General features: G+C 45.2%; 1 protein-coding gene across 2 annotated transcripts; it reads right to left on the minus strand.

Annotated features, from left to right (window-relative positions):
- Positions 1 to 722: 722 nt before the first annotated feature.
- On the minus strand, positions 723 to 24016 carry kcnt2b (potassium sodium-activated channel subfamily T member 2b). Of its 2 annotated transcripts, none has more exons than XM_049745408.2 (30): positions 23610 to 24016; positions 14548 to 14627; positions 14246 to 14348; positions 14095 to 14157; positions 12772 to 12820; positions 12356 to 12415; positions 11764 to 11838; positions 11462 to 11545; positions 11073 to 11167; positions 10305 to 10485; positions 8790 to 8954; positions 8364 to 8500; positions 8007 to 8070; positions 7768 to 7876; positions 6691 to 6799; positions 6320 to 6376; positions 5637 to 5789; positions 5317 to 5570; positions 4866 to 5190; positions 4690 to 4795; positions 4452 to 4624; positions 3997 to 4068; positions 3728 to 3862; positions 3537 to 3648; positions 3267 to 3365; positions 3094 to 3177; positions 2900 to 3028; positions 2471 to 2816; positions 2245 to 2329; positions 723 to 1786 (listed from the first exon to the last, which is right to left on the minus strand). In XM_049745408.2, exons 1-30 carry the CDS (start codon positions 23696 to 23698, stop codon positions 1669 to 1671), a joined length of 3711 nt encoding a protein of 1236 aa, XP_049601365.1. In that variant the 5' UTR covers positions 23699 to 24016; the 3' UTR covers positions 723 to 1668. The 2 variants fall into 2 exon arrangements, with proteins under 2 accessions (XP_049601365.1, XP_049601363.1); XM_049745406.2 differs by having other exon boundaries at positions 3267 to 3368; positions 23610 to 24015.
- Positions 24017 to 24590: the final 574 nt, after the last annotated feature.

Raw genomic sequence — 24590 nt, forward strand, 5'->3', positions numbered from 1 at the left:
GATGTGCCCAAAAGTTTGATAAAACTGTGGTAAAATGTATTTCTTCCACACCACTCAGTTGAAGTGTGTGTTCAAGTAATGAAATTTAACGAATTTTAAAGTTACACAGCTTGATAAACCACGTGACGTTTAAAACAGGTGCCATCTGATGTGCCAAGCTAGAGCAAAATGTTCGTCTGCTAGCTTAACAACAGTTGCTATTAAACGCTCAAGCTCACAAAAGGGGTAAGTGAATTTAACGTTTTAGGGATTATTTATAAAATATGATATTTTCTTGTGAATGTTCACTTAAATGTGATAATATTAAGTGATGTTTCGTTGAGTCCCGCCTTTCTTCGTGAGCGTACGACATCACCATTGGCTAGAAAGTAAGTCACCATGGCTGCTCATTAATGGCCGACGTCATTGGTTGACCAACATCTTACTCATGTGCTCGCTGTAGTTTACGTCTGGCCATAAATATTTTACTTCCAGTTTTTCCACACCAGACCTTTGCTGCATTCTAAGATGAAACTACTTTTTTAAATTAATACTTAGAAAATGTACCTCCACCCCAACCCCCCTCCTCTTTGCAGAACTTTAAGAAAAAAATGAGAATTCAGTTTCATCTGTCAAAGTTTTAAAGTCATCTGTCAATTCTTTCTGTTTAGGCTACATTTGATTATAAACTGACTAAAACTCTCCAAGACAACCTGACAGAAATGAAATGCACAGAAGCAAACTAAAGAAAGACAAGTTGACCAACTTTAATATGTACATGTTCGTTTTAGAATGGCACTAAAGCTACAGCAACCACATAGCTGCACCATTCATTGAGTGGGGAAATGGCACATTCAGAGGTTCGGACGTGTAAAGAGCCAGCAGACCCTTTGTGAACATATTGTATCGAAACAGTGCAAAACCAAATGTGAGCATTTGCTGGGCTCACTTTTGTGATTTCACAATGGGAGGGGGGAATACAAAAAAGAGAAGGAAAACTCAATGTGAGTACACCGCTAATAAAACCCAACACCACTTAATGTGACAAAAACACACACAAAAAAAGTCCCTTCACTTCCAGTTGGCAGCTGATTCTGGGTTACATCGGCAGTTTTCATTCTCCTACACGCACACATGCTTGCAAATATTGACCTTTTCACCATGATGTCAAACAGAACAAGATTTTATCATTGTTTTCAATTCCGCTCAGTGGTAGTCAGTCACTTTCTGCTACCAGAACCCTTGTGAATTTTGTTTACAAACATTATGAAAAGGTCTACACTACATGGACGTAAGTAAGTATTGGGGCACACATTCGACCCCCATAACTGTTCATTTTCTATGAGCCCATGAAGGTATCCGTGATGAATCCATCCACGGATATGCTGTCCCAATACTTTTGTCCATGTAGTGGCATATGCTGCAGTACAAAAACATGCACATACGTAGAAATAAATACATAGCTTTTCCTTTCACATTAAATGCACTTCTGTGTCCCGAAGTCTTTGAAAATTTGGAAGGTGCAAGACTGAAACGTCCGCGGCGTTCTAAGACGAGCTGCACGAACATCCGCCGTGGCTAAGCTAGAGATTTGACGCCCATCTGGGTGCATCACTCTCGCTTCTCCCAAGAGTGAGTTCTTCAGTGTATCTTTTTTTTTTTGTTTTGTTATTTTTGTTCATTCATGTCTCACAGGTGGGTGCTGTCTTGGGTGTCGAACTTGTGGCTCTCTGCCAGTCCGGCACTGGACTTCCTGCCGCTCCCTTGATTGGGTACCAGTGAGAGGGGGTCTGGTCTGATGAGGTACCTATGGATGGGAAACAGACAGGTAAGGATCTTGCCCGGATAATACTACAGTACACTACATGCAATTCAGTCATTTTTAACTGAAGATCCATAGGGAGGGAACAACTGTAATTAAAACGGAAAACAGTAGAGGCCACTGTTGCCCTTGAAAAGTTATTTTAAACATCCAAAAAAAAAAACCCAGCCTTTATTTTAGCATCCAAAATGCTGTCTCTCCATCATACCTGACCACCCATCAAGTGTAAAATTGAATAGCTAAGTAAATCTTTTGTTAGCTGCAGCTTATTTCTAAAAATTTAATATTTTTTCACTTCTGGCACTGATAGCATAATGACCAGTCCATGATTTGACAAGCTTGACTTTGTGAAGGTCCCGAAGCCCTTTCTCGCATTTGGCCGTTGGACTACACTAGCTATTGGGGGACTTCCACAGGATCACCACTGTCATTAGTGTACTCACACAACATCGTGCAGCTCCAGTCTGGTGTCTGGAGAGGGGTTGATAAGGATGTACGACAGTCTGTTGCCTTGGTCCGTCATGCCATCTGAAATAGGAACAAAGAAGCAGGTGAAGTGGGGAATGAAGTGGACACCAGTAGTGGGGAAATCCACTTGCACACTAAATAAGCGCGGAGTAACAAATGGAGTATTTACAAGCAGCGCTACTTAAAGTGCTGCAGACTTACTGAAGCCAGTGGGAGAAAGACCCAAATGCTTCATCCTGGTCCTCACGAGGGCATTGAGTTCCTGCCTCTCCGATCGCCGGAAGAGTGTCAATCTCTGCTGGCTGATCCTTTCGGCTGCGCTGCCAGCGCCGCCCTTGGCCCCACCTGAGCTCCGGCCCCCCTTCCTGCTCAGGCGCCGCGCCCACTGCATGCTCTTCCTGCGGAGCAGCGGGTGGTCCGAGGAGTGGGACGAGGTCGAGAAGGGCTCTGAGGAGGTAGAGTTGCGATGAGCGCCACTTCGGGACAGCAGGGGCTCCCTGGGTTCTCTGGTGTCCTCGTAGTCTTCCACTGTGATGGATACCTGCGACTGATATTTAATGACACACTCAATTCAAGGATGGTCCGTGCCTTTTGCGTGATATGACGGATTGAGTCAGAATAGCAGCTGACCTCTGAAACTGGAAGCTTGTGAGCTTCTGTTCTGTAGATGCCAATAGGAATGTCCCCTGTGGAGGAGCACAGCTTCTGGTAGAGCCTGCCGTACGTCCGTATCCACAAGTCATCCTCTGTGATTTTCATCTACGAGACAAAACATTGCGGTCTTTGTCTGATCCATTTGTGACCGGCCGGCGTTGCTCTCTTACAGCGCAGAGGAACCCTGAACCGGGCATGGAGTCGAGGCCCAGCAGCAACCTGGTGATGGAGATCATGTAATCCTTGACGAAGGACTGTCCAAAGTGAGGTAACGTTAAAAAGTTGGATTGTAGTCTTTTTTTTTCACAATGAGTGAGTGAGACATTGAATATTTTCTTTTTACCTGGTAGAGGAGTGTGTCTAGCATGCTAACGCTGAAGACTTTGCCTGCTGCAAAGGGCAGGCGGAACATAAATACCAGGTTGGATCCTCTCTCCCTTTCCTTCTGCAGGTAACGTGCGCCCACACACACAAACGCAAGCAAACACTTTTTCTGCTTAATCTTGACGAGACAAAATAAACAGCGTAGCAATTTGCCATCTGCATGATAACGATGCACATTTGGCGCGTATGTGCAGAAATATTATAAGCCTTACATGTCGGTCACATTTACCTTTTCCAGCTTGGACAGCGCTTGAGAGTAGTGGTCTTTGACTTTGAACTGCATGAAGCGCATGTTGGCCGGGTGTGTGAGCTCAGTGATTATACTCAGCGCTGGGAACAGTCTGGATGCATAAAGACAGAGATGGCAACAGTCGGAGTTTTTTTCGGAAGTTGAGCAGCTACCGGGTGGGCAAAGCAGACCTGAAGAGGGTTTGGACGTTGACGATGGTCTTTGCGTCAGCCATGTAGTCTTCCTCGGCGATCATGGAGCTCTCCTTGTCAACCACCACCATGGTGTCTGCAAACGTCACTCCACACCGCAATAGGCTGTCTAAACTTTTGGGAGAGTAAATAATAATACAGGTGAGATGGAAAATCTGCTATGCAAAGTGTGGCACCATTCGTCTAAATAATTTGAACTAAACTGATCCTAAATTCTAAAATCTGATGAGACCTTTGATGTGCCTTACTTGTCCATAGAGCCCACTGTGTAGAAAACCATTGGGAACCAACAGATCGCCTCCAGGAAGTCAGCCTCGGGTCTAGACCAATCACAACAAAAACGTGTCAGTGTTCCTTCAGCGATGCAAACACTCCCGCTTGCCAATTTAAATGAATTTGGCACAGTGCTACTCTGGAGCGGCTCATGGTTTTATAGCCTTTTAGCCCAGCTATTTTTGTACCCTACTAGCCACAAATGTAGCATTGTGACCTGAAAGCCTTTCACAAATCATGTTTACTGTGGCCAAAAATAGCTCGCTTATTCTTCTCCCCTACCGGAGAAGACCACCTTTTACCACCCTGCGCGACTACCATTTATAGTATGGCCGTTATGCTCATAGCAGCCTTCCTGAGGAGCATTACAAATCCTCTTCGCTTAAAATCCAGCCACACCAAAAAGCCCAAACCAAGAAGACCATCTCACATGCTCTCCAGAAGCAGTACGATGGGATTCAGCTCCTTTCTGGGTCGATAGTAGGCCCGAAGAGGTACGATGAAATTGTAAAGGCCGTTCCCCGCGCTCTCTGCTGACACGATGATCAATTTGTTTTTGAAGCCGTAGGAGCGGGCATCTTCGAATGGGATATGGTGACAAGCCTGTTGGAGAACGAGCATGCTGTCAGTCAATGTCGAAGGGACGGTCATCTGTTTCAAGTGCTTACCTTGTCCATGCGTAGGCAGCAAAAAGGCATCTTTTCTTGTAGAAGGTGGCAAAGAGCAGGAGAACTACCGATGTACGGCGAGTTGAGCGGGTAGCCCTTCACCCACCTGGCCCGCACAGACACAGTCAACCTTGAACAACGGTAACCGGCCCAAACTGCCCATTTCAAATACTCACTCGCAGTGTCGACCCCACCAGTGGGCGCTCTCGTCTTTGTCGCTGTCGTCCTTGCTCTCCTCCCCTCCCTCGTCCTCCGACTGGTCTCCCAGCAGGTCAAAAGCAGGGCTGCTCACGCCGTCCACCAACTCCAAGACGGGCGCAATGCTGTGCCGCCTCTCTTCAGCGGAGTCACTCAGGGCGGGTAAGGCCAACGTGTTGGCCCCGCTCATCTCCGTCCTGGAGCTGCTTCGGCTTCCTCTCCCGCTGCCGGGACCCGCGCTGCCCGGGTCTGGACCTTCCGGGCTGCTGTCGCTGGAATCCTGAAGGTCGATGGCTACCGTGCCTGAAAACGACAGAAAGACACAGCAATGAATCAAGGTGTGGTGAAGCGAATAATTCCTCTGCGTGTCAACGGAACCCATCGATAGAAGCCAAGTGAGTGAATGTAAACCAAGCCTGGCTCACTTACCCATGCTGGCGATAATGCTGTGCACCGGCAGGCGGGTGAGTCCGTGGTAAATGCTCTGGTGAACCCCCCTGGCATTGCTCCCCGCGCTGCCCCACGATGGCTCCCTCTGGCCACGGACAAATGCCGAGTTCTCCTCTTTGGAGATGTTGATGTAGAAGCAAATGTCAGAGGCTCCCATGATATGACAGGGTCCGGGGTTCAGCAGGATGTTGCTGGTGTCCAGCCTGCGTACTCCGATCAGACACACTCCGTACCTGTTGCCACGGAGACAGTTCAGCTCTCAACTTCATCCATTTGGGGGGGCTTTGACTGTCACTTACTTTTTGTGAGCATGAAAGGAGGCAAATGTGAAACTCTTGCCCTGGTATTCCCCGAAGAATTTACTCTCTTCCAACCGAATGTGATGCACCTCATTGGCCGAGCAGCGGCGGTAGGTTCGATGCCACTGGTCGGCAGCGCAGGCCCCGCCTTCCCTGCGAAACAACGAAGACGATCAATTGGCCGTGCCGTCTGAGATTGACCTTTTTAAGAGTTAAACGCAAAGCTTCCAGCGCGGCCACTGTGGTCGGAAGGATTTTCCACTCAAGCCCGGAGAATTAACGTCTCTGTCAGAACACTGTGATCAATACTTCAATCTGTACACGGGGAAAGATCGGCAGCCTGTCGGAACAACAGAGCCCACGTACGTGTAGAACACGCTAAGTGGACAGCCGTGTTCTCAGGGGCTTTAGATGTTAAGGCCACCGAGGTGATAACAGGAAGCAAGGCTGTGGGGGCAGTGTGAATGTGGGTGGCCTGCGACAAAAAAAAAAAAAAAAAAAAAAGCCTTCTCAACCAAGTCTTTAAGCGACTGCAGTTGGCGGAAAATTGATTAACTCAATTCAGTACAGTGCACCGATGCCAAAAATCCTCAAATGCATGCGTACGCAAAATTAGGGATCGCTGTTTTGCGTCATCTGAGGAGAAAATTCTTTCAGAGAGGTAAATGTAGGAGCAGTCTTACCTGTTCAGTGCTTGAAAGGCTCCTCCACGTTGCTTAAAGGCCTCCTGGGGTGCCGTTCTAAAAAAAACCAAGAAAAATTTAATCTAAAATGAGTGAATGGAGCCGATCATTTCAACGCAGGTGCACTTGCGCAATCTCCTGAGATTCAGCACAATAATTGCATTATTGGACTTTGCAGTTCTGCGTAGCCTACCGAGAGCTGTTTCTAATATTTTGATACTTTGCAACAAACTCTCAATAGGAAATAAACATTGACAGTTTCAATAAAATGTCAGCATTCTTTTTGATCGAGTGTCCTCGTATTTCACCAGGTGTTCTTTTACGAGAATGGCTGCCTGTTGGAAAAAAAGAATCAGAAGAAGAGAACTCACTGTCCTCTGGAGGAGTGGATCAACAGAGTAATGAGTGTCGAAGTACCGGGGCACACGCAGTTCAAAGCCAGCATGGCGTACTTGAACTCTTCCTCACACACCACATGATCTGCGGACAAAGAGGACAGCGGGAACACGGTCAGTGCATTTGTGTGCGATTGACAATGTCACATGACACACCACAGCCTATCACGATGCGCCTTTCAAATATCTGAACTGGTCATTAAATTGTATTGAAATCCATTAACGGGTTACTCAGGTATTTCCTCTCCGAACTGTAAATGTCAGGTTCGAGGTTGACATTCTCAAACAGATCGGGCGGTGTCAATAACCTTGATTTGACCTCACCTCGAGAGGGAGAAGGTCTCAAACTAAAGGGGATTTTATTTAATCCCTTCCATTAGCAGCAAGATTTCCCCCTACGTCCTTGAAAGGTTCATTCAGAGTTTTTATTTGACCTTAAACAGTCATTGGTCCACTTATCACCCAAGTGTGTTAAATCATCTTGGGCGGGGAGAAAAAAAAAAATCTGGCTTATTCATTATGACTTCCTGTTTGTCAAATCAATCAGTAATAATTATTCTCAATCTAAAACCCACAAAACAAGCTTGAGTAGAAGGTAGAAATACGTGTCTGGCATTTCCACAGCAATTACCAAATGTTCCATTGTGTGCTGATCAACAGAAAAGACATTACAAAAGACAAAATGTTTCCAATTCCAACTTTTTTTTTCTTCCTATGATTGTAATGAGCCAATCAGCACACAGCACGTACTCGCTGCCGCCACTGCGGCGTAATTCTTAATTGTGTTGACTGGCCGGGGCTGGGCATCATAAGGCTGCGACGTGTCATGAATCTGTAAACAAGCACTGGATGGATCAACCATTGAGTCCAACAAACGTTTTCTTAAATCCCTTTGATGCAGGATTTGGGATTTTCTTTCTTTTTCATTCAAATTCTATTGTAAGGAAACATAATTGGTCACAAAATGGACTCTGCATAGAATAGCCATAAAAACAAACTTGAATTAGCTGTGAGACGTCAGTATGTGGATCGCACCTCCACTTTTGTACCCACCTGCAAACTTGACATGGAACTTGTTCTCTGGCTTGAGGATCTGCACGTACAGCGGACAGTTGGGAGCAAAGTCTTTCACCGCCCAGGCCCGCAGGATGGTTTGATGATCCTGGTCAAATTTGAGACGGGCGGCAGTGAAATTGAGATTGTGACAACTTTTGGCCAATACCGACACCTCTCGATGGGGATTTTGAAAAAGCATAAACGGGTGTTAGAAGAGCCAAGTGTAACTAACGTACAGCAGCGATACGGTCCACTTCAAAACGGTTACTGAGGATGAAGCAGGCCTCGGCGTCATCCATCCTGCGGGCGGTTAGTGAGAGCGAGGAGGAGAGAATCGAGGGGAAGACACCAAGCGAGGCTTTTGTTAGTTTACTCTGGGACTTGACAAAAGCAGAAAACAAACAGCAGAACTTTGAAGAAGAACAGGAAGCAAAAAGCCACCCTGAGGTGAATGAAGCAGGTGCGTTGTTAACAATAAGCATCTTTCATCGGACCGCCTGCCGAACTTATTTCATGTGGCAATGGAGAATGTTAAAAAGTGACAAAATGAACATTTGCCCTTTTTTTTTTCCTGTGTTGTTGCAGTGACTCACTTGGCCCTCATCAGGTCTTGGTCTTTGAGAGCAGAGCCCTGCAGGTAGATGACTCTCTGGGCCCACAATGGAACATGAAGTACTCTTCGAACCTGGACATCCATTTCTGCCGGGCACAGGATCACGACGTAGTAATCCTGAACACACACACACACACACACACACATTTTGATCTTTGTCAGAAAATCTCAACCTGATTGAACAAACTGTCCGTCTATTTTCTGAAATATTTGTCCTCGCTAATATTTTGTTATATTTAGTTCCGGCTAATTCGTCTGACCAAAAGCCGTGACAACCATCTTCTTCATCTGTCAAGTTAACAGGCGCACCTGTTTTCCACCAACTGCTTTATTTAGCCTTCGTGTTAACCTCAGCCGGGAGAGAATTACGAATAAATTGCGCCGCGTGAAGCTATTGGCAGTCCACCTGCAGTCGAGGGTGAGCAAAAAACTCGTTGAGGAAATCCATGAGAAGGTCTATCTTGAGGCAGCTGACACACAGCACCACGTGCTTCTCCGTCTGCGCTCGGTAGCGGCTGTAGTTTCCGCCCGACTTTTGCCGCTCCATCCACAGGAAGGCCAGCTGCTCAAACTGTTATCGGGATGACATCAGACACATTGGGCAGATGGACATCAGGTTAAAGTAGAGCATGAGAAAAACAGGTCATGTGCTCTCTGGCGTGTCGAGATATATTCCGATGGCAATATCAGTCGCAATTTCACATTCATTTATTCCAATAAAGTAATTATGTAGTTAATAGTTAATATGTCATTTTTCTACGAAATATGGCAACAGGCTTCCATGACACATCCTCATTAAAGAGACACTTTTATGCCTAACTCAAGACATCCATCAACATTTTCTTTAAAGACAGCTTTGAGTCTCAAGATGGTCGTTCCCGTGCCTTTGTCGTGTATCGTCAACACAGTTGTACATGTTGCACACGTATCAACAGATCCACGCCGCATGCCACAATTTGCTCGGAGGCTGTTTTACTGTCGCTAGTGGTGCAGATAAACGGCATTGATTTTGCGCTGAGACATTGTCGGCGCCGTGCGAAAAGCTACGTGAATCCTTGGCAACAGACATGTCATGCGTTGACACTTTTGTCATTTGTTTACAGGAGAAAAAAAAATAATAAATCAAAAAGACGTGACGGTCGCGTCAATATAACTTTCGGTATTTGCCGTAGCACAACAATGCCTGGTGAAGGTTTGAGGAAGAGAGAGTGCGTGTTTGAGTTGTGAAGGACAATGTAGGCGGTAAAAAAAAAAGAAAAAAAAGCTAAAACCTGATTATGTGGTTTGAGGCTTCCCTGTGTAGGTCATGGCAGGACACACTACACGCATATACACGGGCTGGGGGGCCTAAATCTAAATGTCGTGGTATTTATGGAAGAGCAGAGGGAGGCTGAATAGAAAAAAAAAAAAATGGACATGACAAGGCGGCCATGTTTGTGGTGCACACATTGTCAGTTCTATTTCAATTTTCTTGTTCATACTTCTTTTCTTTAGGGGATATTTGCTGCTGATGCTAACGTAGCTCGCCCACTTGGCCTCCATTTTCGACCTGCTGGGAGATGCACCATGATTGCGAGTTGTTTGGATTGGCTGGAACTCACATATTCGTCAAGGTGTTCCAAAGAAAAAATGCGTGTTCCGTGCAGGTGTCTGTGCATTTTATTCGAGGAAGTGAGTGAGTGAGTTGTCGGAATAAAAATAGCGTTGCAAATCAACGTAGGATGGATGAAGTGAGTCACCGCCGCACGTCTGCGAGAGCTTGTCTCAATGTAACCTTCGTTGAAGCGGGTTTACTAGGCTAAGTGTGCAATTCAGTCTTTCTATTGAGGGCGTCATTTTAAAATGGCTATTATGCAATTTCAAGTCGATCACCTGGAATTACATTACATTACAATAACATTGCTTTTTATTTCTCTCTCACCTGTATGGGAAGCACAATAAGCGCCACAAAGATCATGATGACCACTAGCAGCTGCGAGGGCCAGATCTGCGGGGTGACGTCCCCGAAGCCCACCGTGGAGAAGGTGACCACGCAGAAGTAGAGCGAATCGAACAAGGTCAGGTTGTTGCCGGCCCGCTCCAGATGCTGAATGCCGCAGATGCTGTTTTGGTGAACAGGTAAGACAAACACATTATGTTGTTGAATGCTAGTGTCAATCCAAACTGAGCATTATTTTCGTTGACAGCACCTTTAAATGCGGACAAATGAGAATTTAATATGCCAATTTTTAGCTTTTGCAGGTGTAGCTAATGAAGTGTTTGAATTTTTTAACAGTGCGTTTGCTTGGTAGGCGGTTGGATGCACTCCAGAGTTACTGTGCGAAACTCTGCATATTTTTAAAGTCTTAAGTGTGTGAGATCAGAGCCTGTTGCCAAGATTAAGAAAAAGGTAAGTGTCCGCTTTGAGATTCATTATCGGCTCTGTGGTTGATCTTTCAAGATGCGCTCAGCCTTTGTTGCTTTGCAACAATCACCGATTGTTATGTCACGTCGCTATCTCATACTCGCAGTCACCAATTATCTCTGCTGTGTTTTATTCCGTTTTCATTCTCCCTCCATATCTGTTGTTGCACGTTGCAGCACACCATTTTTTGCTCTCTTTCCTTTCACCCCACCTGTCGCCCTTTCCATCTCTGCTGTGAAATCACTTCCTGTCCATTTCATTTTGCAGTCCGTACGGGGTACCCACCATGTGAACATGAGACACACCAACGTACTGATGAGTATCACCACTTGGTTGAACATGGCCGAGTGTGTCCGCTGGATGGCCCTGTGGAGATCGTTCTGCAGAGAGAGTGAGACGCAAGATGAGGCGTGCAAAAGGAAACGTGGCCTCAAGGTGCTCCGCTCAGGTTTTAAACAGATCGGACGTGTGCTTGGTGGAGCGTGTGAGAAAGAATGTTTCCTTAAATAGTGCCTTTAACCCAATTCATCGCCAGGTCATCCACTTAGCACAAATCAACGTCCTTTTTTTCCCTTAAGGAAAAAAAATGCAATTACCAGCAGCACGGGACTAATGGTTAGCATATTTGTCTCGCAGTTCTGTAGTTTGATGATGACTGAATGTGCTCGACTCACTATCATGTTCTCCAAAGCATGTTTTGCCAGCCAGCAATTTAGGAAAACAGGAATGAAGAGATTTCTGAAGGAGGGCAGAATCACCTATGTGGGGGGAAAAAAAGAGAGGCAGAAAGCACATCACTTGTGCTTCTCCAACAGAATGCATACGCAATCATCTCTTGCGGGGAAGCGAAAGCCAACTGTGTAAGCCTTAAGTGCCGTATACTGTAGCAGCAGGTAATAAATGTGTTTTCCAGAAGGGGGGGGGGGGCTGTTTGAGAGTGCTTTCGGTGCTCACTGGTGCATGTTTTTCCACTCACAGTGATCATGAAGGGGACGGCGCTGATCATCTCCAGAATGAAGGGGACACGTAGTACTTGCTCCCAGACGTTGCCCTGGAAACGCAAAGCACACACAAGAGGTCAGGGAACTCCATTGTCATGGCGACCCCCGCGGGCGGGATTACCACGTAACAGGCCCGTTTAGCGAAATGGGACATGAAATAAAAAGAAGGGTTATACAAGTCGTACGAGTGCCATTTAAGGAGAAAAACATTCATTCGGTCAGATCTGTCGGCGGTTAACTTTTTTTTTTTTTTTTAATGTGACCCCCGTCTCCAAAGAGCGGAGGTGGACGTCCTCACATCATGTGTCCACAGGACCCGGTTGGCTTTAAAGCGCACATGGGGCCCTTCATGGGCTTATAGTGCCAAGTACATGAAAGGCACGGGCACATCTGGATGGATGGACGCCCTGCGGTAGCAACACGGGGGCTCACCCTAAAGTTCGTCTCATGCATCAATATTAAGGCGGGGTACACACGTGTTGGTTTCTAACTTCGTATTGAGCAGCTTTAAAATTTTTGGTGACACCATTTTTTTTTTTCCTAAAAAGTCTTCTCTCAGCAACTCACCTTGTAGCTAAGATACACCAGCAGCATAGTTTCTGAAAAGCTGATAAAAGCCACAAGCACCTGCAACGGGAGAGAGAGAGGAAAGACTGGCATTAAAGAGAGAGCGAGAGATCAGACGGGGAGTCGAGACTGTCTGAGAAGAGGGAGAGAAATTAGCCATGGCGGAGATGTAAGAGGAGCGCGTGGGTGGCATCAGTGGGCGTGCTGATGATTGAGCTACTGAGAGAAAGTAGCTGATGTGAGCAACCAAGGGGGAACGTGCCGTCATTGTGTCCACTTTTATGTCCATTAGCGCGCCATTATTCGCATCTCATTAGATGTATGCAAGCGGAATGAGGATAAAAGCTCACATGCAAAATGTATATGGGGTCCTTGTGGGGGCATGTTTACAACATACATGATCTATTCTATCTGACCTGCAGGGCCCACAGGGGTAGAGGTCGTTCCACCCAGATGATCAGCTTCCTGCACAGTGGAAGGACATGACAGGAGAAGGAGCAAAGGTACGACTGATACAGACGCAGCAATTTGGTAGGAAATAGAACCAAAAAATTGGAAGTCATTGTCAAATCCAGACGACATGAAATACTGCGCTTGGGGCGCCGTCACATTATCGACAATACCATGCTAATGAATAAAATATGTCGTAATGGATATAACAGGCAGCAATTAGCAGCCGTGCTCCAAATGTTGCATTACCGTCCTTGTTAAAGTGGTAAACTCTGCACAGGTCATTTATGCTGCTGTCCAAGCTGTTTCTTACTTAATGGAAGTGCCTGCGCGTGCGTGTGCGTGTCTATTATGCTCATAATTGGGCTATTTTCCAACAACAGGAGTGTCGCTGTGCCCGCACAAAACCTGTCAGTGACTCACCCAAGAAAATAAAATTACAAACATTTTTGTGAACGTTCTACCAATTAGACTGCATTATTATTTTTTTACATAGTAACCTATTAAAGTTTATGCAAATAGACTTGATACTGTCAACAAATGCAAATGATAGCTAATTTAAATAACATTTTTTCTTTTCCCTAAGCTTTCACCTTTTTTTTCCCCCCCCCCAACAAGAGCATGGTCATGAGTGGCTGCTAAAATGGACAAGAAACTTGTAGCAGCACCATCAGCAGCCCATGTTCTCATATTGTAGGCGAAAAGTGATATTCACACAGTCAACTAGAAATTTACAGCCTTATTGTGAGAAAAAGGTCCCCCCCCCTCCCTTTCCAAAGACACCCTGGGGCCTATCATGGCTGCTTGCCTGCTTGATTCGACTCCTCCGAGTCGGCCGCCTGAAGCAGTAGGCGACAGCAGCCCTTCCCCGAGCTCGCCCTGTCAGCCTCCTGAGTCATTTGTTGCCGGAGCTTAGCCAGCGTCACCGACCACCAATTAGATCAATCGGTCCCCGGGCTGGAACCACGGCATGGTTTTCCAAGGGGCCCGTGATCCACCACTTCCTGTTTTGCCCCCCCCCCTCCCGCTGCTGTATATTACGTGCTTTATCTCCACTAGATCGCTGTTGATTAGGCTGCACGGGCACTAGATACATATTATACTGACAACTAATCCATACGGCCGAATTGTGATAAATGAACGTGGATCTGGAATGTTCAATATCAGCTTGTGAATCGCATCAGTTAAGGCGAAGTCGTATTGATCGCGTTGGATAACGCTCCTGACCGTTAAGGGCCCAGGCCAAGGGAGGTCATCACTCCTGATTTAAAGACACGCCGCATGCTTACCAGTCAAATTCGCTCCATTGGTGAGAGGATGTGTTTTGTTTGGTACAGTTGGTGCCACTCATGCTATGGGGATGAGGACAAAAAAAAAAGTCAGTTCCTGTCTAGAATCCACTTGAATGTGCACAGTGATGCTGGGTTGTGTTCTTCTCACCAGTCGGGCCTCCACTCTTGGGGATTGTCCAGCAACACTCTGACAATGTAGAGGAGGCAGCTCAGCACTTTGAGCGCAAAGTTAAACATTCGCACTCGCAAACCTGCAATAGAAAGATTGTGGGGATCCTTTAGATTTCATTGAGATCATGATGGTGAGGAAATATATTTTAGACCATGTGAAAAATAATACATCTTTTTAAATTTGTTGTTCAGACTGCTTGAAGTCAATCGTGCAAAACCAAAAGGTAAATTGAGGCAAGTGTTCAAAAGCTGTAATGGTGGGGGGTGTTGGCAACTCACTGGATCTTTGGTTTTTGATGAAGAACAGCTTGAGGCGCTCCTTGAACGTGTTCTCATTCACGTAGAACTCCACCTGTACCCTGAAGCACAGAAGGGAGACAAAAAAAAAAAGTCTAGAGACCACGAGCCCCACTGCGAGCGACAAAATCATATTGCGGATGAAAAGGAGTGAAAATTATTTAAGCAAATCAAGTATTCGAAAAAGCACTTTTAATGGCTTTTCGGAGGAAATGGCGCTCCACTAGAGCCCGGTCATCCTCTGTCGCTCTCGTTAGCCGCGCTGATTGAATATAGAGCAACAAATGACTTCCCTCTGATATGACTGCTCGACATGGGAGTCCATAATTGCTGCTTTTTTTTTTCCCGCCCCTTTTCTATGCCGGCACCCTTCTGGCGAGAGCGACACGTGCGCATAAATACCCGCCTGCACGCGCGTGGGTTATTAGGATTATTACAGCACTCATGCAGAGACGTGATGGAAAACAACAAAGAGGCCCTGCCGGATTGTCCAGCATGGGAGCAGTCGGACTGGAGGTGACCGTATTTCCTGTTTGACCACTCAGTCTCCTTTCATCCGCCCTTTGGGAGTGGAATGACTCAGGTGGGGGGGGGTGGACTCCAGACCGGGCCTCAACTGTCGCAACGTCATTGGCCAGCGCGGGGGTTCCACTGTGACCCTTACACACACACACATACACACACTTGTAGGGCGAGGGAGGTGCAAGCTTCCCTCTAGTTGCCACGGTAACGCAAGGACGGCTCGCCTCCCGCTTCCCTCGCAGATGTGAGCAAACATACTTGTGAAGGGCGCTCAGCCATGGGGTGCAAACCTGTTGACGCTTCGCCCCAACATTAGATGGGAGAAAAGACGAGGGATATTTGCATACAGACTATGTTATAATGTATTCAGAAGGATTCGTGCGGTAGCGAGTCTGAACTAATCGATGCGCAGAGCAATCAAGCAATCGATATCGACGTCATGACAAAGTGATCCGTTATCAGCGGTTTCCTGGCCGAAACATTTTCTACCTGGTTTTATAAAGGTGTTCGATAGAAATGAAAGTACCTCAGAAACTCACCTGCACCAAAAAAATGAATAAAACATATCAGGGAAATAATAATAGTAAAGAATATTGCAAACTACCAGCAAATACGTACTGCAAATTTTTTGTTTCAGCACCGCCAGACCCTTCCCAAAGGCCACCAACTGAGGTAAACATGCAAATCCATTCATATATCCTTTGAGTCGCACGACGCAACCTCTGTTCTATGCATGGGGGCCCCGCCATTCACCAAAAATCCCTAAAGCTTATTCAAATGATGTCAGCGGAGCGCTTGTAAATGTCCCATGGGAAGAGGATCATGTGTCTTTCTGTAAGCTGCAGTCTTTTTCCCTCGAATGAACATGAGCAGTACGAAAGCTCGATAAGGCTTGGAGGGATTCAGGTGGAAGAACATGACATTACAATGGCTTTGTGTCCGCCCTGTAAATGTTAAAGAAAAAAAAAAAAAGTCCACTGCACACTGAAGGAAATCTTCCAAAAAAATTAATTGTTCATTAATGTTTGTCTCAAAAGTTTTGTCTTGCATCAGTGCTCAGCGAGTTCAAAATATGGCAGTGTGGCCGCTGTCAATGTTTGTCTCAGACTGGCCTTTTCCAACCATGCGCTCTCTTCATCCTGTCCATCCAAGTTTATCAAATGGATTCCATCTCAGCGTGCCACCGAGCCTGTCTCCGCAAAGTAAAAACAGCAGCCGGGAAACAACAACAGTGGCTCGACATGCCATTTCAGGATAGGAAAACGCTGTATTTACTCAAGGTGGGTCTCCAAAGCAATTTCTGATTTGAGTCCTGAATCAATTTGTTTTGTCTTTCTACTTTCAAGTGAGCCGTATCTGACATGATGCTGACTGACAACAAGCTTGTGGGTAAGGTTACGTACGTGAAAGAGTTGTCAACTGTGCCAGTGAAACTATTATGTCGTGAATATACAGACACACTGTGGGAGATTGTGGCTTCGACGAGGAGGACACTTTGAAACTCTCAGGCTCTCCCTGCTGCTTCCAAGCCACGCTGGCACGCCAATCATGACACAGCACCGGCCTTCTAATCACATGACGGGAAGACGAAAGAGGTTTCACAGTCCGTGGCCAATGTCAACCTCAAGCCGGGAATGGCGGGCGTACATGTGACAAGGTCAGTACTCACATCCTGATTGATTTGTTCACGGAATAGAATTTATATGGAATGGGTTAGGTTCCATAGCTTTACACAATAGGTAAAAATCCAGTTTATTAGCAACTGTGGCTTAAGTATATATAATTTAGTAAGGATACTAAAAAAAAAATTCAAATAAATAAAAATACGATAAAGCAGGGACGCCAACAAAAAAATATAACTAATCAATACCGTCAGGTTTTTTTGTGTAATCTACTAAACAATAATGGATGAAAACCTTATTTAACTTTCAAGGTGATAGATAGGCCGTAAACCCCTGGACGTATTTCAAAACACAGAAATCAATTAAATGCATCAATAAATTTGGATGCGAGACGACTTGTTTTTTTTTTCTTTGGCAAGCGCCAACAGCGACCGATGCTTTATTTCCAAGATTGAAGAAGGACAAGCAGAAAGACTGATGACAAGCTCACCTCTAAAAGGAGACGGCACAAAAGGAAACACATGACTGCTAATTCACTCTTGGTGACGCCGTTTTCATTTGTTACAAGAAATATGCGCATTCATTTGACGCACGCCACGGAAAACTGCTGACAGCCATAAAGTAGCGGGAAGTTTATTACGCTGCGTCCTGTACTCTGTCATCTCTAGGGAGGAGAACACCGTTAAAAAAAAAAAAGACAATAATATCATGGAGGCTCAAAAATGAGGACAAGAGGCAAGTAAATTGCTCCAATAATTGCTCAAGAGTCAAGATGCACTCTTGTTCTGACGTTGTTGAAATGACTGACACAACACCTTGACGCTGACCCACATACGGCAGGATGTGGGATAACAAAGAAAAATTAGGCCGCAATACAAAGAAACATTTTCACCCTTGAGTGGGGCTCGACGTCGGGTCCCCGTGAAGAGGGAGGAAAATCGTATTAATTCCGCACGTCGCTAGCAGGAAATTGATTTGAATACTTCAGTGAAACAAGCAGACTTTCATAATCGCTTAATAATGCCTGAAATCTTAAAACGCTCCACAGGTGACCTCGGTACTTGCATCCGGGGATTTAAAAAATAAATAAAAATCTGCTTGATTCAGATGGTATGGGCTGATAAATTATTGTATTACTTGCTATTACTAATATCCAAACAGGGAAAGCCCAAGAGTACAACATAGACAAAAGTATCCGCTCATGTTATTCAAAGGACATATTTTAAACATTTTACTGCTCTTAGAAAAAATACACACAAGATTTACAAAGTCCCGAGCTAGCATCGGGAACAGCTCCTTTGTGTGCTCTCCAAAGTTGAACCAAAACAAAGCAAAGCAGCATTTTATGAAGCTCATTGCCTGCGGAGGCAACTTTCTGAAAACTTTCAAACTGTCAGTTCATTTAAAATAGCGCATAAAACGTGATTTATTTTACTGCAGCATTTGCATTGATTTAATAATCTTTTTTTTTTACTAGCTTCATCTTAAATATTTTATTTTCCTGTTTTAACTCCACCTTGTCTTTAAAATGTTCCTTTATTGTAATAACTTTTACTGTTAACTTTTTATTGACTTAATGTATTCTTTGACGTTTTTAAAGCACTTTAATATGAATTGCGCATTAAAAATAGACTTGCTGGTCTAGACTGTGACTCCATCACGCTAAGTTCCTAATAAGTTGCTAACCACTCTTCCAACTTTTCAAACTCTTGCAATCTCCAAAATGCATCAAGAGAACAGCAGATGCCAGATTGTCTGGGTAATAAATAAACCCCAAAGGACGTTTCTTGTTTGTAATGCAGGTTAATTCACAGCGCACCTGCTGTCCTAACACAATGCTACAAGATAACAAGTCAGGCATGACAAAAGTGTGAATGTGAGTGTGAATGGTAGTTTGTCTATTTTGGCCCTGCAAACCAATCCAGGGTGGATCCCGCCTCTCGCCCTTTAAATCTGCCTTGTGGAACAAAAAATATACTTTATCTCCATGTACTTCCATACATCATCCGCGCTCGGGCCTTTTGCTCCCTGACGTCAGCCTTGCCTCACCCCCCTGGCTGAATAGAGCGTTCGCAACCCACCGCTCGTTAGAAACACATTGTCTCGGAAGAGAGGAATAACCGCACAATGAATGAAACAATATATCACTCACTATGAATAACTCCATTAAAACCCAAGCGCCAATCTGTCCCCCCACCGTCTCCTCACGTTACATTTTCCGTAGATGAGAGCAGAAAATTGCCATCATATCAACTCTGCGTGAAGCGCCCGTCTGGCTTATCTTAAATCAGTGCAGTAAAAAAAAAAAAGAATGAAATGTGAGAGGAATGGCCGCTGTGGCCGATGCAGTGGGAGACTCTAACACGGTTTGGGAATAAGGCAGGCGTGATCGGCGACCACGCGTGTTAGTGATCCGCCTCGCGAGCCGGGAGAGGCCCTCCGGCACCATCCGACACCAGCCGGGACTGGAATTACAGCGGTCGACCGTTAACGCCGGTTGTACCTGCGCCTGCAGTGCTGTCTGAATCTACAAAAGTCTTAAAAGCGGGAGGACTGTTTCCAAAATTCAGCGTTTTGTTGTATTGCGACGGTGGCTGAGTAGTCCCATCGTGACGCCGACGGCAAATAGGGAACCCAAAGCCCTTTCGCAAAAACAGTTGCTAGCAGACTACTTCCTGGTTAATGGAGGGTGGCGGAAGACATTTCGATTAAACCCTTGCAAGTGTTGAAATTGTATTCTGAGGGAAAAGGTTCCATTGCGACTCATTTAGACGCAAACGCTGGTGCACTTTTAATGGCTTTTGTAAACATGCTAACAGCGTAAACATCTAATAAGTACATTTGTACACAAGCTGCTATGCTGTGTTAAAAAGAATCAAACAATAAATAAATAAATGCAGTAAATTCAAAATTTTAAGTCAAGAATCGAGATAACTAAATTGCGAACTTTTAAGTTTTGATAAAATTAACCCTCCCGCATTTAACAATAAGAAAACAAAAGTTTACAGAAGCAATTGTCCCAATTATTTTTAACTGTAGAACAATTGATTGTAAAAAATATTCAGTGGCTGTAGACTGACTATTAGAAGGAGCTTTTCCTTGCAAACCTAGCCAGGAAACAGCCATGTTCCTCAAAGGATGTCTCATTAGGACTTTGGACTTCTGTAAAAGCACATTGAACGCTTTTCACCTTTGCCAATATCAATTACACTTTATTTTTAATTAACCCGAAGGGACGCACGTTATGTTGGCGTATTGGTCTTATTAGGCATCTCCGCTCCCCACGCCACAGCCAACCATCGACCATGTGCGCATCATTCCTGTTACCGGTTTTTCCCCCAGCCTACAATTTCACAACTACACCCCACAATTCTCCACATCTCATACGCTAAATACCCAGAAAGGCGCGCTTGTACCTTTAAAGCCATAAATATTAACCATCAGTGAGGTGGTGGGGTGGGGTGGAGTAGACTGAGATGAAGCGTGAGGAGATACCAAAGCGACGTTGTTTTGAGGACAAAAAGCATGTTGGTAATTCCAGAGAGCTCCAGCTGTGCAGCAATGCATCTGTAATGTTTTGTTTGATGCACCACTGTGCCGGGAGCTTGTTTATCTTTATGAGCGTGCTTAAAAAACTGGTTGAGAAAAGCCAAAGCAATAGTTTTAGTTAAGAATAAAATAATTTCTCTCTATTTCACTAACACATTTTGAATTGAACTGCTGGAACAAGTAAAGGGCATCATCGAACAGGCGGCCTGTTTGTAGCAAACAAGTCCAGGGATGCTAATAAACACGAATAACACGTACACGAGTCACAGGTTTCATTTAAAAAATCTTGCCATGGTCCTGCAACAAAGTGTCGAGTCATCTGGCATCCTCTCAAAAAAAAGGACACCCACTGACTCACTGCCAGAGGATATAAAAATAGTACATTTGATGAGAGATGTGGCTTTAAAATAAAAGAAACACCTGGACACATAACAAAAAAATATTTATTTGCAAAAGCAATTGTTCAACTTGGCAGGAATCTCACAGTAAACTCCCTTTCACACAACAAAAAGGCGTCTCTCTTTTATCCCCCATACAAAATGACTTTTTTTTTCCCCCCGTCATACCAACTGGCCAATAAACACAGCCACTGTTTGCAGCTCCTCCAACTGATCTTCCCAAAGTCAATGTTATAAATCACGCAGGCAACAAAAAACGATTCAGAGTAAAACTTCACAGCCTCAAATAAAATATTCACTATGTAGTAAAAGTAAATACTAGTGATACTATCTCGAAAATGTAATCACTGCTCTGCGTTACATATCAAATATTCGCTCGATCCCCCACCACCAGATGGCGCTGTTCCGTTTCCTTGATTATTTTCAGTTCTATCACGCAGCGTCTTTTGTGTGGCAAAATTATGTCAGCCGAGGGCCTTGGCTGGCATTTCAGCAGATTACAGGAACGCTTTTGTACGACACTTCAATTCAAGACTCTTGAATCAGATCTCGAGGGATGGGGCGTGAGTCAAGAGGTTAAAGGGGTTTAAGAGCGACAATGTGTTCATGCGGCAGGGTTGCAGTCGGTGGCCCCACGTGGTGCTTTGAGGCGCCGACGACTTTGTTTGCTTGCTGGTTAAAGGGCTATTCCGCCATTAATGCAGCGTGGCAGCAAAACGCCGTGTGATGCGCCGGTAATTAAGACCTCTGTCACTATCAATCTCAACTCAGCCCCGCTTTTTAATCCGGCCGCTTTATTGCAGCTAATGATCCTCTCGCCACGGAGATCACCATCTTACCCTCGCCGTTTTCCCGTTTGTCTGTGACAGCATTTAGAAGATCACAAACGCACGCAATGAAGCATGAATAAAAAAGTGTACTCATCTCATTTGCATAGTACAAATAATAGCCAGCGGAGTGTTATTTCCTCAAACAATTTGGGAATAAATTAAGTATTACAATTTGTCAAGTGAAAGTGGACTTTAAAACTAAACTTTAAGCTTTCTTAGTTTGCTTGTTAAATTATGCAGGTGACAAATCCTTGTGGAGCTCTACAGTCAGGTGGGTTCTCTTTGCCCAGGAAATTTTTGTCACAAATGCCCTAAACACTTTGAAATTACGATGACAATTGACAAAAAAAAAAAAAATCGTTTGCCATTGTAGAACCACCAAAACGTCCACCATGTTTGCAAGGTCACTCAGGTTGCTGGAAAATAGTCGAGTTAAGTTATGAACTTTACTAGCAATCCTCCCCATCCTCCCTCTTGCGATCATCAAACAAACACAGGCTGTATACTTAAGAGCTTGTCCTTATGCACTTGATCTTTCTGTGTTTGCAGGGTATTGCAGCAACATCTGTGAGACCAACACAGCCGCAGACACACACACTTCTCGGCCAAAGCAATCCCAAAGCATCCCTCCTTTTGTTTACATTCCCCGGAGTAATGTCTCAAGTGAGATTGTCGGACTGTAACTGCCGTGCTCCCCGTGCCAAACCTTCGTGTAATCAGGTGACTGGAGGCCATGCTGCACTCAGAAATTTGAGAGCTCCATCCAATTCACAGACAAATTACTAGCGGTAAGTGAACAAGAGAAAAGCGCTCTCAGGCACAAAAAGTGACTGACTAGTGCTGACCTCAACTAAAATCATCTCAAAAGCTTGTGTTTGGAACTGCGCCAGCATGATTTCCACCGGGCTAAAAAAAAAACAAAAAAACCTGAATTATCCAGTGAAAGCAATGGGTGAGGAGGATGAATCAAGTGGATGTCTTCAATTCTTGTACAGCGAAGATTGCAAAACTACCTTGAGGCCTGCGTAGCCACGTCTCAATTTTTTTCTCACAGGTATGTATAAAATGTTTAGTCACATAACTTCTTTTTGACTACGATGTCAGAGAAGCAGTCTAAAATAATCATTCAAATTGTACAAGAACAAGAAACTCTGACATCACAGCTAGGTAAGTAGGTATAGCTAGCTAGCTAGGGTAGGTAGTGAGGTCGGTGGGTCGATAAGATGTCCTTCCTGCTCTCAATTTGACATCTCACGAATGAATTCCTTGTGGGCACATGGTTGAGTTTGCTATTCCATAAGGGCTTATGCAAAACATGATGTGATAAACGTCTCGTCGCGTTATCAGCGCTAGGTGACACTAGCAGATGGAGTAGCTGACGTTTATGCGTGGCTGAGCTTCAAGCTGGTGCTGAAGGTTCAAATGTGCCATTATAGTCTCTCAGTTATTTGGGATTCGTTTATAAATATTTGTGTAACTACGCCAGGGTCATTCCAAGCCAACTTTGTAGTTAAAAACAGCCACTCGAGCTCTGACAAGCCCGCGAGTGATCTTCAGACTTCATGTCAAATGCAGGTTGAGGGTTTCCCATTAGACGTCCTAATGAAATATCCATATTAAGCACCATATAGCACGTCAAATCTGTCGGCCTGCAAATGGAGTGTAAGCAAAGGTTAATTGCCAGTTACTGGAGCAGCCACTTGAAATTGCCTGCCCAGGTGGCAGATGGTCCACTATGAATCTCTGCTATTATGACAGCGGGAGACGGGAAAAAGGTGCACGCAACATCTTGATCTTTTGTGCCACATTCCACCCCTACAAGGTTTGAGAAAGAGATTTTTTTTGGGGGGGTGTATCACGCATGCACTTGCCCCCCAAAAAAGATGAAGTTAATAAGAAGTGCTTTTATGTCGTTTTTGGCCTCTCATAGAACAGCTTGTGCATGTGCGCATACGCTAACAAGTGGACCTGTTGCAGCATCACTCCACAGACACAAGCTGCGAACAAATCCCAGAAAACGCCAACTGCACGCAGATGACGCTCCCACTTTTGCACCCGTTTTTATTTGCGCAAAAAAAGTGCGTGCGTAAAAACAAGCAACCCCGTCGGCCGCACGACTTTACCTGTCGTCGGTCTGCCAGTCCCCGAGCAACAGGTCTCGGAACCGGTACCGCGGGGGCAGCGGGAGCACCTCCTTCTCCAGTTCGACCATCCTTCTACCTCGGAGCTGCACCGAGAGACGCGGAGCGCGCGCGGATCACCGCAAAAACCTCCGTACGGAGGAGGGGGGACCACCACCCCAAATATCTCCGCTCCTCCTCGTAGTCCTTATAATCGCATCACCATCGGTGACATGGTGCTTTCTGATCGACTCGGCTTCCTAATTACAATTCGGCTGCACTTGCCCCCGCGCCGAGGCAACAGGTTGCGTCTGCGAATCCACTTTGGCAGCTGAAGAGCAACTGGTTGCTTGCGTCGCTCGTCCGCAGCATCCTCCCCGCCTGAGCTCCACATGCATCGACGCGCTCGCTGCAAGTGTACGACCAGCCACTGGGGATTAGCGATGCCACCACTTGGATGTGCGTGCGCGCGCGCGCGCGAGCGTAGTACACGACCAGCCTGGCCACTTTATTAGGAACACCTACGCATTCTGTCATATTTGTTCAAGAATGGTCATTATGACTTGAAAGTAGTAATGATAAACTGAATCTGTGGGGGTAAAATAGCTTTCTATAGCACCATGCTGTGCCTCTAATTTGATATACAAAAAGCACCACGCCCGAGGAAAAACAACCAAAGACCGAAGGTGCAACTCTTGAGGTGTCACTCATTTGTTGTGCGCTTTTCTTTATGGCCTTAGCAATAATTGTTATTGGTTTGATTTTTTTTTTTTTCAACAAATGATTGACTCCTTTTTTCCTGATTGTTTTTCCACAGGCGCAGTGAGAGGCACAAGATGGATTCATAATGGCCCATCATTTTTGTTGTTGCAGTTTGCAGTACATCACAATGAGGTAATTCTAATATTATACCCACTTCTCCATAATAATCAATTTTAGTCGAGGCAGATGTGGTTATATTAGGTTGTGCAGGTCTACCAAATG

Source organism: Syngnathus scovelli, chromosome 16 (assembly GCF_024217435.2).
Source record: "Syngnathus scovelli strain Florida chromosome 16, RoL_Ssco_1.2, whole genome shotgun sequence".
In the NCBI taxonomy this organism is placed as follows: domain Eukaryota; kingdom Metazoa; phylum Chordata; class Actinopteri; order Syngnathiformes; family Syngnathidae; genus Syngnathus; species Syngnathus scovelli.

What these genes read in the sequence shown, in the direction of transcription:
- kcnt2b (XM_049745406.2), bottom strand. Translation starts at nt 23,698, where the DNA reads ATGGTCGAACTGGAGAAGGAGGTGCTCCCGCTGCCCCCGCGGTACCGG. An exon ending in CATCAAAAACCAAAGATCCA is followed by an intron (nt 14,349 to 14,547) that starts GTGAGTTGCCAA and finishes TTTCTATTGCAG; the next exon opens with GTTTGCGAGTGCGAATGTTT. An exon ending in GTGTGTCTCATGTTCACATG is followed by an intron (nt 10,486 to 11,072) that starts GTGGGTACCCCG and finishes TCACCAAAACAG; the next exon opens with CATCTGCGGCATTCAGCATC.